The sequence below is a fragment of the Lytechinus variegatus genome, chromosome 7 (genome assembly GCF_018143015.1).
Source record: "Lytechinus variegatus isolate NC3 chromosome 7, Lvar_3.0, whole genome shotgun sequence".
Taxonomy (NCBI): Eukaryota; Metazoa; Echinodermata; class Echinoidea; order Temnopleuroida; family Toxopneustidae; genus Lytechinus; species Lytechinus variegatus.
Genome location: NC_054746.1, coordinates 43542973 through 43557115, shown reverse-complemented (window position 1 = coordinate 43557115; position 14143 = coordinate 43542973). Strand labels below are relative to the sequence as shown.

General features: G+C 37.0%; 1 protein-coding gene across 1 annotated transcript; it reads left to right on the top strand.

Annotated features, from left to right (window-relative positions):
- Positions 1–9548: 9548 nt before the first annotated feature.
- LOC121418032 lies at positions 9549–11946 on the top strand. Its single transcript, XM_041611733.1, has one exon. The coding sequence runs from the start codon at positions 10460–10462 to the stop codon at positions 11534–11536; it is 1077 nt and encodes a 358-aa protein (XP_041467667.1). The 5' UTR covers positions 9549–10459; the 3' UTR covers positions 11537–11946.
- The last annotated feature ends 2197 nt before the right edge of the window (positions 11947–14143 follow it).

The following is a 14143-nucleotide window of genomic DNA, read 5'->3' as shown; positions in this document are numbered from 1 at the left end:
ACCATCGGTTATTCATGAGTCCACTGTTTGAAGAGTGGACTCATTAATTCAAAACAGTGGCAACAGGCATCAATTTGGCACACTCTGACAAAAGCACGCATCAGCATTGGTCATTTGTTATACGTGGTAAATAAGCATAATTTACACAGGAAATCTTCATAAACCATGAGTTCAACCAATAGTTTTAAAAACCACCTTTGTGAATTCGGGCCATCACATCCTGAAATTTTTTTTTTTTGCATATGTTATATTTAACCTTATGATATGGTTAAATAATCTTCAGAGACTGTTTGTATTATGAATGTAAGCCAATTATATGTTATGCTTTGACAAAATGACTATAATGATATAATCTGAAGAGGAGAGGGCCTTCAGAAAATTTCCTTTTTTTCATTTATCTCCTCAAAAATTTTAAGAACTTATTTATTTCCCCATTAGTGATTTTAATAGAGTTTTCTAATTTATGCTTAGTAAACCCTTACAATTACACAAGATGTGGAATGTTTGTAAGACCCTTTATGCATTCATATATTTTTCTATAGGCCTATGTCATACAGATTAAATCCATAATAAGGTTCTTAACAGAGTAAGAGGATAACACGGGAGGATTTTTACTCTCTCAAAACAAACAATATTGCTTACCGGTAATCCTTAAATCACAACAGTTTGAATAAAACATTTCTGGACAGTAGTTATTTTTTATGAATAAAGGTATGAAATGGTAGACTATGTTTGTTTATGATATGGTTCATTCCTTCTAATTACTGGTGTCACATTGACATTCAAAGTGTGATATCTGTGAGTAAAAAAAAAAGTAGTGTAAAAGAATTATTAATGGACAGCTAAGAAAACGAACGAAAAAGAAGCAATAAAAAGAGAGGATAGGTTTCAGGATAAGTTTTATTTTTTTATGAAGTGGGGATTTGTGAATATAATTGATTCAGAATTGTACCTTCAAAAATAATTTTTCATTTTCCACATTATGCGACATGAGCACAAAGTGTTGATGAATTAGAAATATAATTTTTTCTTTAATTTCTTTGGAAAGACAATTTATCATGTGACTGTATTCTGAGTATTAGATTTACTTCCACTTATACCTTGATGCCAAGTATGTGACCCCTAGCTAGATATTAAAGGAGGGGGGGGGGCTTATGAAATGGGACAGGATTTTCGATGTCTATTCTTGTATGATAGGTATTAGTACTATTCTCCATTGCATTCTTCCCTATATTATATCCTATAAGCTACGTGACATCAACAATGGGCATGAGCTTATGAGCATGAGACAGGTGCACTGAAAAGGTACAGCATTAGAAAAAAGTTTGAAGAAAAACAAAACCTGCTTTGATTTTGATAGATGACTGCAGTTGACATTCACAGGTGCATTCCAATACATATATCCTCTCTTCTCCTTTCTATCTTCTCTTCTTTTCCTTCTTCTCATTCTCCTTCTTCTTCGTCGTCTTCTTCTCCTTCTCCTTCTTCTTCTTCTCCTACTCCTTCTCCTTCTTTTTCATTCTTCCCCATCTTTTATCTGACTTTCTCCTTTCATCACTACTCACTACTACATCACTACTGCTGTATTTTTGACCTGTGGAATAGAATGGAATAGAATAGGTTTCAGCCTATGACATGTCTAATTTATAACTAATGAATTTGATTTATGATTTTCATCTTTCCAGAATAAAGAAAACAGGTGCATTGTATTCTAAGTGATCATAACAATTGTATCCCAAATAGATTATAGAAGATGGATGGAAATGAAAATGGAAGTTCGAAATTTAGGTCTTAGAATAACCTCGCTTTGTCGTCTTGGAACCAAAATACTTTCATTTTTAGGAGTTAGTTAAACATGATGCCTCACATTTACCAGAAGTTCTTTTTGGCATTGCATGGGTTAAACCCACACCTGCAGCAGTATGATGTTCAAGGGATCATTGCATCAATAATACTGGAAATTTCAATTATTGCAAAGGGAGACTAAAAAGAGAAATTATTGCTCAATACTTGTTTATCTTTCACGACTTTGACCTTTACACCGATCTCATATCTCATTCTCTTCCTATCCCTATTTTCTCTCTTGTACCTTTCCTGGCCATTATTCTATCCCTTTGGGCAATATTTCTTTTCAGCATATTTGCTCAAGTTTTATGTTTGAATGGAGGAAAAACATATAAAAATTGAACTGATCAGATTATTCTCTCTCTATCTATTCCTTTCTGTCTCTCTTTCTCTCCCTTCCTCTTGTCAGCGTGTCTGTTTGATCAGTGCAACTTTGCGAAATAATTTAGTAGCATTTCGGAAGCTTTCATTTTAAAGATAGGGGTGGAAATCTATTTCTGATCTTGATGTAATGATGTGGGAGTTGTCTCTGAATCACATAAGTCATATAAGAGGGAATGTGTGAGTAATATTATGAAATCATCTATTTGTTTGAATTTAAAAAAAAAACATGATGAAATGCACATTATTGCACCAATCCCTTGAAACTTTGTTGTTTATTTAATGTGATTACATTATAAGCTGTTTGTTGATGTTTTTTTGCAAGCAACAAAAAGTCACTTTTATAGAGTACAGTGGTTCAATATATCCAAGTGCCATATCATGTTATATATATTCTCCAAGATGATCTAGGCATTGCATGGCAATAATCTTTTTGGTTATCAACAGATCTGGACCAATTAAAAGAAGTAGTTTGAATATCTTTCATCAGAGTCTGGGTGTTACTGACCATAGGGTTGCCTTGTGATCAGTGATTTAATAATGACAGCTCAATCACTAAACTTTTATACCTCTTGTTTTTCAACGGTAACTTCAATGTGCACGAAGCTGTCAAATTAAAAATGGTACAAACTACCCCCATGTTTGTTATGGAGCTGCCCCTAATTGTCAAAATGGTAAGGCTTGATCATGTTGAATGCACACACTCAACTGATGTGTCAATAGATAGTCTAAAGTACCATTAAACAACCCAAAGTCTATATCAATACTATATGTTTGATTTGTGTTCAATGTTTGTCTTTATTTGTCTTGATACTTGGGAGTAGGCTCCAGTAAAGTCTTTTTTTCACTATTACAAAAATATGTTGCATTGAACTTTAAATCAATAATTGATTTTCAGTAATAAGTTACATAACACCTGTACAACAAATTGGTGAAAAGGGTTCATAACTTGCATGCTTGGTTTTTATCTTCAGTAATATAAAAAAGGATATTTATTTATTGTTATTAAACTTGTCAAAATTATATGAAATATTTTATACACTGTCTTTAGTTGAGATGGAGAAAAGAAAACTGATCATACCTAATGCATATATTTTTGGAACTATGAAATAAAATTGATATCACAAAACACTTAATACTTCATATAATTTTTTTTCTCAGGTGAATAAATATGTTTTAATGACCAGCTAAAATTTGGAAATGGTTAATATTGTAGATTGTGCATATAAAGTATCATGTAATGTTCCCATTTTTTTTCAAAAATGTAGTAGCCATTGTACTTTTCCTTTTAACTACTGAATCTTTTTGAACATTTGAATTGTTTCATGCTTTAGCTTCTAACCTACCTCTCTTAGTACACCTAAGCTATATTTTGTATGGTGAGATATTGAATAAAGTTTAGTGATTTTGTAAGTCCTTGTGACAAGACTAGCTTAGGGGGAGTTTCCTGTATTTGCAGTGAACACAATCCTGCAAAATAAAATAGAAGGGAAAAAGTGTTACAAAGCTCACAGAATAAGAACCAGAGAGAAAGAGAGAAGGACCCATACAAACAATGGAATAAACACTGCTTGACCCAGATAACAATTGTACTGGGTCATTTACATTGTTCAAAACAAATATCATTTTAGAAAAGTGTCATTATATTTTATTTAAAAGCTCTTTTTGAAATCTTGGGCATTTATTTTATTTTTTGGTGAATGATTTCTTTGCCCAACATTTCCTTCTACATGTTAAAATGTTATAGAAAAGGTGAACACGACAAAATGTGTTTTATTTTTTGTTTCAGATGATATTTCAAAAATTTTAAGGACCAACCTGTGGGAAGAACATTCACAATTTAGCAATATCTGCCAGAATTTTGCATCCATGTTCCTTACCAAATAACAATATAAGAAGAGGTCTGTTAGGAAAGGAGTGGACTGTATTCCCTAGAATATGAGTACAACTGCAAATGATTTTCATACAGTGTAAATGAGGCTTTTTTTTCCATTTTAGGGATTCTGCAGGGTTTTGCATCGAATGCTATTTGAAGTTTTTCATTTTTTTATTCCAATGTATATTTGTTTTTGGCTTTTGCCATTGTTATTATTCACATGTTATGCATGATTACTCAGCCAGGATGTAATTTTTGATTATTGGAAATCCAGTTAAATTTGCACAATAGTACTGATTAATGAAGGATGCAATGATTGTAGATCTTGGTGTGTGATATATTTCACGACTACCCCATTTACACTACCGACTCGTTCACAGTCCGTTTCATTTAAGGTTCAGCAAAGAATGATTGGATTGTTCAATTCAGTACTATCTCTACTATTTAGTCTCTTTTTATTTAGCTCATTGATAATTCCATCACAATAACTTGATTTTATTTGCTTATCATAGATTTAAAGGAATTATTGGAATTTAGAATTAACTGAAATCAATCTTAACTACGATCACTAGATTTCATTATTTATGCCAGTACACCCACCACCATAGATGGTTATACATGCTTGATGTTTGCTGGTCGTCTGTATGTCCATCCATCAGTCCTGTTTTCATGTTTTTCCCCTAAAAAATAATATTGCTTTTGGATAGAGGAGAAATAACGATCAGATAAGATCAGGGATTAGGGTAATCAATGGTATATTTAGCCTCACATTTTGAGAGGGGCCAAACCCTATAGGAAAAAAAAATCAAACAAAAATTTTGAGTGAACAAAGCGAGGTAGTAAAAAAATTGACATTTTTGTATAGAATGCTAATTTTTTGATAGATTTTGACAATTGATATGTTTAGTAAATGATATCATATTCCACCCTTTTTCCTTTCATTTTTCCCTTTCTCCTTTTTATTTCTTGGTTGTAGATCTTTAGGGGGGTAAAGTGCCAATTCATCCTCTGCCAACTCGTCCACTCACCATATGGTCTACTTTCATTTAGTCTAATGTCATTCTGTCCAACATTTCGTCTAACAACCATTTGGTCCATTTATCACTTCGTCTAATCACCATTACGTTTATTACCATTTGGTCTAATAACCAGTTGATGTAATACCCATTTTCCTTTCATTCATTTGCACAATAAACACTTTAGTTCAATTAGGCCAAATGGTATATGGACTAAATGGCTATTGAACCAACTGGTTATTAGACGGAATGGCATTAGACTAAATTAAAGTAGACCATGTGGTGAGTGGACGAAGTGATGATAGACCAATGGTAGTAGACGATTTGGCAATTGGACGTATTGGCATTAGACGAATTGGAAATGGGGAGGTCATGGCCCCCAAGCTCCTCCATCCAGTGAACATCATACATGTAAGAGTGGTAATGTTTAATTCTGATGCCAAAAAGGTCAAAGGTCGATTGAGTCCAATCATGGACCTGCTAGTAGGTCCATGGTTCAATGTACAAATGAAGACCTGAGAACCATTTGATAGTTCATCTTTAACCTGCATATCATATTGAGATAGATGATCATATTGATGGCTTGATGGGTTAAAGGTCAAAGGTCATGGAGATCAATTAGATTTTAAGACAAATGCAATCTGTATTATTTGTACCGCGTTTAGTTGATTTGCATTTAGAAAATATACCTTGCAAATGGAATGATTAAACTATTTTAAAAATGAGACTAAAACATAAGAAAATGACAGTGAATCGGAATGAGATAGGGTTGTCAATATGACTCTGGTGTACACATTTTGTACAGTTACTATTGTATTATAATATAGGATTTGTTAATATATAAAGTAGATAATTGTTGTCTGCTTCAGGTTTTTGCAAATTATTTGATTGATAGATATGTAGTATTACCATGTTCTTGTACTTGTCGTAATTATTACGTTTTATTATTACTATAATACTACTACCATAGGACCCCATTGGAAATAAGCCACTTTGCTTTCATGTGTTATCCTGTCAAGGTATTCTTCCCACTTATTGAATCTTATAATCCTGTGATATTCTTGACCAATGAAATCAATCAATCAGTATGACTATCAGTTCACATCATGAATTCCATTGCAATTAACAGATATTGAGTAAAATGGGGATTTTCACATGTAAGCCACATGAAAAATATGATTGAAATTGAGGCTTATCTGCTACTACCTTTACACACACAGTCTGTAAGATAATGAACTTGATATGAATGTGTTTACTTTAAGTCTTGAAAATAATCTGATTACTTTGTGATGACTTGCATAACCAGGGTAACATTAATGATGTCCATTTCATGAGGGAAGAGGGGTCATTGAATACTGGTCACCTTAAGTTATTTTTGATACATGCAGCCAAATTAAGAGAAACCTCTTGCTTGAAGATTTGACGAGAATCCAGAATAACGAGGAATCCAAAACGAGTTCTTTGATACCCTTTTCATAAACCTATCCTCCAATTAGCCGCCTAAGAGTAATGCGGATAATTCAATAAAAATTGCGTTCATAAACTCCGAAAATAAGCCGCATTATTTTTACGAGCGCCCGTCCTGAAAAAGGCGGATAATTGCCATGACAACTGGACACGCCCCCTCCGATGCAGTTGTGTTGAAAAAGGGTGACCTTGTGACCGCACCATGGCAATTATCCGCATTATTTGGAAATGCGTTCATAAACTCAAAATCTTATCCCGATGCTGCTATTATGCGGATAATAGCAGCATCAGAGTAATGCGGATAACTCTTGTCCTCCTCCAATTTTACGACCAAATTATGCTGCTATTAGCCGCCTAATTCATAGTAATTGGGTTTATGAAAGGGGTATAAGTCAGGTAATATGAAGAGGTTAAAGTTATTGCAGATATTTTCCTTATATGAGGCAATTGATATACACTTGAATAAATCCCATTGTGTTTGTTAGCTTCAGCGTTCTCAGGATTCATGATGTATTTCTTTTTACTTCTTCACCTGGGTAGAGAGTGTCAAATATTGGAATTGCAAAGCCCTACTGCGTGTCAAGGGTGCATGTGTAATTAAAAGAAAAATGAATAACAGAGATCTTGTTTTGATCTTATTGGAATGAATATTTAAATTACAGTGTGATTCCAGTTTTTATTGACACCTTGTCCATGATCTAATTTTCTGATTCAACCTGAATTCTATTATCTGTCTGGTCTACCCTAAACAAATCTTTTCTTTCATTCCTGAATGAAATAGAATCAAATATTGACACCCTGAACTGCCTATTTGACTTTGGTCAAGACAGTCAATGTAAATCAACAAAGTCGTTGTGAAGTTAATGAAATACAAAGATTTAAAAGTTGCTTTGCTTTGAAAAGTTCTTCTCTGACTTTTGGCAGGAAAGCCTCTGGGACCTCTATTATCTAAAAAGGAAGAAGTTTGTTTGAGAACAAAATAAGAGTGTGTTTGCTTTCATTGATCTACCTCAAACAGTATAACAAGATTCTTATTTTTTGATATTTTCATTCTACTGCCCCCTCCCTCTCTCTGTCCGCATTTCTCTTTTTAATGTAAAATCAACTGGCTTTTTGTTGTTATAAACTACCAAAATTGCGGACAACAGGTCTTATGAACTAACAAAAAAAGTATTTTTTACATTTTTTATGGATTTAGAAATCACATACCTAAATCTATCTAATCAGTCACATGATCTTAGGTTTGAAAGCTTATAAATCTGATTTGTTTAGATACACACATGATGATGAAAGAAACCTTATAAATTCTCTCATGAAAAATCACTGAAAATTATCATCTGTGAAGATGTGGATTTACAAATAAAAGGGGTTTTTTTTGCTCAAGGATGAGTTACTCAGAGAAATAAATTTCATCTAGAGCAAAAGAATTTTCTTGCTGATTGATATCCATATTAAATGTATTGGCTTTTTATATAAAGCATTTATGCCACTAACAAACCACCTTTCACACGGTAAAAAAAAACGTAATTTGAATGATGATTCCAGTAAAAAATAAGGCTAATGAAATTTTTTTAGCATGGGTGAAACCAAACTAAAATCATGAATGCCAATCTCAATCACGGATTCAAATTTTTCTCGGAAGGTGAATTCCAGTTAAGTGTCTTTCACATTACGGCACAAATTTTGCATGTGAAAGGCTTGACCTCCAAAACATCTTTTGGGGCGGAGCTTATGTGACCTTTCAAGCACTTCCGTAGATAATACAATTGTCATGCACTCATCGTAGTTTGTATATGCGATGCTGTGCTTTGACTGACAAGTCACCAAGAGCACATACCTACCGTCTTCGCACGGGAATTCCAATTCAAATCACAGTTTTCGAGCGGGCTTGTGAAAGGTCCGATGATTCTAAAGTCGAATTGCAATCATCATTACAATGATGATTCAAGATTCACATGTGAAATGGCCCAAAATCTCACTGGAAATGACACTTCAAACATGGAATTTGCCTTAAAGAATGTTTTTCTTGTTTTCACTTTTATAAGATGGGTTTCAGAGGGTTTAGTACTAAACCTCCAAGAGGATAGTGTCAATAGCACATTATTTGTTTTTAAGCTGCTCTTTTCTTGATCTGTTTTGTCCGCATTCCTTCATGTAGTGATTGGTTTTATGTTGATGTATTTCTATTTTTAGAATCAATCGTATTCTTGTCAGTTTAAATACTTGAAAAGTAAAAGTGCATGCACTGAAATGTGAATCATAGTGTGAGGTACTACACATTTTTAGTCAAAAGTGGGAGGACTGTGTGTGCTAGATTCATGTAACATTTCTTTTATCTTTTTCTTTTCTTTCATTCTCTGTTTTGGTATATAAGGGAGAATTTCTAAAGCTATATTTTGATTTTCGCTTGAACTTGATGGCAAATTGAAGAGTCCGATGCTGGCTGCACAGAAACGTTGTTGGCCGAACTAACAGCAAGCCCAGTCACAATTTTTGGATTGTTTAGTCAAAACATTTAATTCAATGAGTAAGTAATGTATTGTAACATTAGGCATTGCTTCCATATTGCCAATTGTAACAGGGCTTCTGTTAGTGTACTGTTAGCACTAATAACATTTCTCTGCAGTCAGTACAGGTCATTTACATGTCATAATCATTATTCTTGTAAATTCTGTAATTGGTTTATTTTTGTAAGTAGTTTATTCTCATGCAGTATTTTTCACATAAAGTGCAGACTAAAGTATCAAGATAATGTTCAATTCAATTCAAGACTTTATTCCAGACACAACTGCATAAGCAAAGGTCCATATAAGTAATCATAGAATACACCAAAACAGACATACAGATATAAAACTAGATTAAAGGTAAATGCTAGTTTTGGTAACGATATCAAAATGAGTTCGTACAGAATCCAATGAAATGACCACTAAAGTGTCTGTTTGTGTTGTAAATAGGATTTTCCTTGTGTAATATTTCTCTAAAAAAAATCTAGTTAAAATGATACTATGTTTTATTATTTCAATTCAGTACATGTAGCATTTGAATATAAAGTGTATAATGAACTTATATTGCACATTATATCTGCCAACTTGATCTTTAGTACTCTTTCTTCCTCTCTGTACTTCTATCAGCTTTGACTTACTCTCTCCCTCTCTGCTCATTGGCTAATTCTTTCCCGCCTTCTTTGCTCATTGGCTAATTCTTTCCCGCCTTTTTTGGAGTAGCAGTAATGCCAATTCATGTACCCCCTTTAGGGATGCTTTTGTACTATGATGTGCACCATTGCACTTTTATTGTTAGCTAGGGAGAGAGTCCAGTGACTCATGACACTGGCAGTAGCCAGGGCATTCCCACTGCTTGTTGTTGAGGAGGAGACTTGTCCCTACAGAAGGAAGTTTAATTTTGAAGTAGAGAAGACTTCTGCAAGGACTTCCCTTGATGTACAATTTTACTTTAGATGTTGAAGCAAAATGCAGAATTAGTGTCTGACCGAGGCTGTTTTCCTTTGGTGAATAAAAGAGTTCAATGAAACCGCAGCCCTCGTGAGTCGTGTCAGTGTTGTGGTCGTCGGCGCGAACCCTTTCAATGGTGTCAGAAGTGGGATCATCAGCAACAAGGGACCATCTGGTGCGGGCTCTGCAGATATCGGACTTAGAAGAAATCTTGAGAACTTACATTGTACGTGGTCTTATCCTGGTGTCATCGTGCACAACGTAAAATTGAAATGACTTTAGACTGGTTCTAAACAGCCTCGGTCAGACTGTATGTAATGGACAACATATGCTTTTTTTACTGATTTTTGCAGTGATTGTATTGTGGTTTCGCTATTCTGTATGCAAAATTCTTTTTATGTTCCAAATTGAAATCTAGGATCATGGAAACCAGTTCGAGTTCATCATCAGCTACAACTGAGAGTATGGATGTTTTGTCCCAATTCTTCCGCCGTTCAATTGGATTACAGAGTATATTACAGAGCAACTTACCAAAATTCCGAGGGATGCCACATCATGCGGATGATATGTCCTTGTCAGAATGGCTTGAAGAATTTAATGGAGTAACTGCTAACCAAAATATGGAAATGAGTAGCAAAGCTCGACTGTTGCTAGATCACCTTTCAGGACCAGCACGAGAGGAAATAATGTGTCTCAGTGAATCAAAGAGACAGGATTTTGATGAAATAGTAAGTCGTCTGAAATTGTGCTTTGGCTATCAGGAAACCACACAGACCCTCAGTAGTCAGTTTCATAATCGCATACAGAGAGATGGAGAATCACTTTGTGACTTCAGCCGTGCCCTGATTCGCACCTACAACAAGATGGAAAAAGCTGCCACTACACAAGCTCAAGGAGAAGCTTTAAGTCAGTTGAAAAACAAGACCTTAAGTGATCAATTTGTCAATGGTGCCCGGGAGGCTTGGGTGAGGAGAGAGTTGAGGCGAATACAGATGATGCATGAAATCGATGGATTTGCCAAGATTCGTGAGGAAGCCCTCAAACTCTTTCAGGAGACTGCCACCACTCAGAGGCCCAGAGTGCGAGAAGCAGATATTGAAGTTGGAAGGGCAGTCATGAAAGATTCCATGCTTGTGCAACAGGTAGTAGAACAACAGAAAGCTATAATGACGGAGTTGGAGCAACTTAGGGGAGAAGTCGCCAAGCTGAAAGGAGGAAAACCTCAGAGGAAGAGGACTGATGGACGATGCTTCAGCTGTGGCCATAAAGGACATCTACGACGTGACTGCCCCAACATACCCACCGGTTCCCCTGCACATGAATATAATTACTCTGCTGGCAACTGGCATCAGGAGAATCAAAGCTTCCCCACTTGGAGCACGGAATCAGGTACCATGCAGAATCATGGCAGTTTCAACAGGCCAACAGTCTTCCAGTCCTCATCACAAGGAGCTGCCAGTATTCCTCACCAACATATCGCATCCCAGGAGGAAAACTAGACCCCTCTGTTGTTGAGGGCCAAACGGCAGAGGACATTAGAAAGCAATATCATACAGAAGAGCCCATAGAAGGAACTGTAACCAATCCACAAACTGATATGTCATTTGGTGGTAATTCAGAGGATGTAAATGAATCCAGTGGGGCACAAGGCAGACAAACTTCAGTGGCAGAGGTTGTGCCAGCAATGGATGAGATAGTCGACACAGCTGATTTGATTTCCGAAAGCCCAGCTGTCATAGCAGAAGTTACTGGTGTACCCATTGGCTGCATCCTCGACACTGGGGCAGAGGCGTCCATTATACCATCAGACGTGTTTCATCGACAGTTGGAAGCAGCGGTAGGAGAAGTGAGCCCATTTAATAAACCTTTGAAAATTGTCGGTGTGGGGCCAACCAAAGTACCAGTGGAAGGCTTCATCCAAACCCATGTCTCTGTAAACGATCAAAAAGCTACAATAGGATTCCTAATCGTACAACGAGAGTCATGTGGGGAAAGACAAAGAGACTTCCCTATTCTGCTGGGATGCAATGCCCTTCGAGCACTATTTCCTTTGGAGAGAGCGAAAGGGGAATTTCAGATGGTGAAGGATTGCTTCGACATTGAGACTGCAGGTAGTGCACATGTACGAGAGGTTGTTACTGGGGCAACAAGAGTAGTTTTGCCTGCCAGGACGATACAACACATAGAGTGCGCAATGAGGCCTTTCCAAGGTGGGGAAGATCCTGAGTCAAGTGTCTGGCTTATCCAGGGTAACAGCCAGTTTGGAGATTCCCAGGTTGAAGTCATTGAAGGCTGTTGTGCTGAAAATGGGGACATGCATGTTCTACTGATGAATTCTGGAGACAGAGATTTCATAGTACCACCCCATTCAACTATTGCTTCTGCCAAACAAGTGGAAGAACATTGTGAAATTTGTCTACAAGCTAAAGATGACCAGTTAGAGGTTAATATCTGTGATGTATTGATTGCCAAGACAGAGCCGGGAGTTGATGACGACGGACATGAGCCAGAGCAAGCAATGGATACCAAGCCTCCCCGTCGGACAGCATCAGCATCACAGGAGAGATTCTCTTTCACTGATGGTACGGAAATACTGCTTCCTCAGGGCATCAGCCTAGATGGGATGGCTTATGAAGATGCATCTAGGATTGCTAAACTCCTACATGATCATGAAGCAGCATTCTCTAAAGATGAATTCGACCTGGGATGTTGTGATATAGTACCACATGAAATCAGAGTGACCTCTGACAAGCCAGTGCGTCTGCCCTATCGAAGGATAGCTCCTCATGTGACTTCAGAGGTTCGTGATCTATTACAAGACATGCTGGAACGTAAGATTATAAAGAGGTCAACTAGCCCCTATGCCAGTCCGATCGTTCTTGTGAGGAAGAAATCAGGGGCATTACGCTTATGTATTGATTATAGACAATTGAACAAATTAACAGTCAAAGACTCCTTTCCACTACCCAGAATAGACGAATCATTAGAAGTAATGAATGGAGCCAAATACTTCTCTTCCCTTGACTTGTCTCATGGATATTTCCAGATCACTATGCACACAGAATCGGTGCCCCTAACTGCTTTCCGTGTACCCTGGGGACTCTATGAATTTGAAAGAATGCCTCAGGGTCTATGCAACAGCCCAAGCACATTTCAGAGAGTAATGGAGGCAATTTTTGGTGACATGAACTTTTCAAAAGTCATACTCTACCTTGATGATGTTTTGGTCTTTTCCAGAACGTTTGAGGAGCACCTCGAAACACTCAGAGAAGTCTTTGACCGCCTAACAACACATGGCCTGAAGTTGAAAGGAGGAAAGTGCCAGCTCTTCAAGAAAGAAGTAGCCCACCTAGGGCACATTGTCACTGAGAAGGGTGTCATGGTAGACCCAAGCAAGGTATCAAGGATCAAGTCATGGCCTGTACCTCAAAACGGATCAGAATTATGCTCCTTCCTCGGTCTTGCTTCATATTACAGAAGGTTTGTCCCTGACTTCACCAGAATAACAGCACCACTCCATGCACTAACTGGACAGAAGTGTAAGAAAAGGAGAAGGAAGACAGGGGACATCACTCCAGACACAAGCTTTGTGTGGACCAAAGAGGCCGAAGAGTCATTTCATGAGCTTAAGGAGAGACTGTCTTCAACACCAGTTCTTGCCTATCCCAAGTTTGGAGAAGAATTCATACTCGAGGTTGATGCATCTCTAAAGGGACTTGGTGCCTGCTTGTCGCAGAAAGATGACAATGGACATTTACACCCTATCTCGTTTGCAAGCCGTAGCCTACGTGGAGCCGAGAAGAATTATCCAGATTTCTCAAGCTTCAAGATAGAACTTCTTGCCCTTAAATGGGCAGTAGTCGAGAAGTTCAAAGGGTATTTGTTGGGTGCTAAGTGTATTGTATACACGGATAACAACCCTCTAGCCCACCTTCAAACTGCACAGTTGGGGGCCACTGAACAGAGGTGGGTAGCACAGTTGGCAGCCTTTCAGCTGGATATCCGATACCGTCCTGGAAAACTTAACAGATGTGCCGATGCACTCAGCAGGTGCCCTGGAAATGATGAAGGCGAGGTGAAAGAGATGATCGGAGCACTGACAGTGA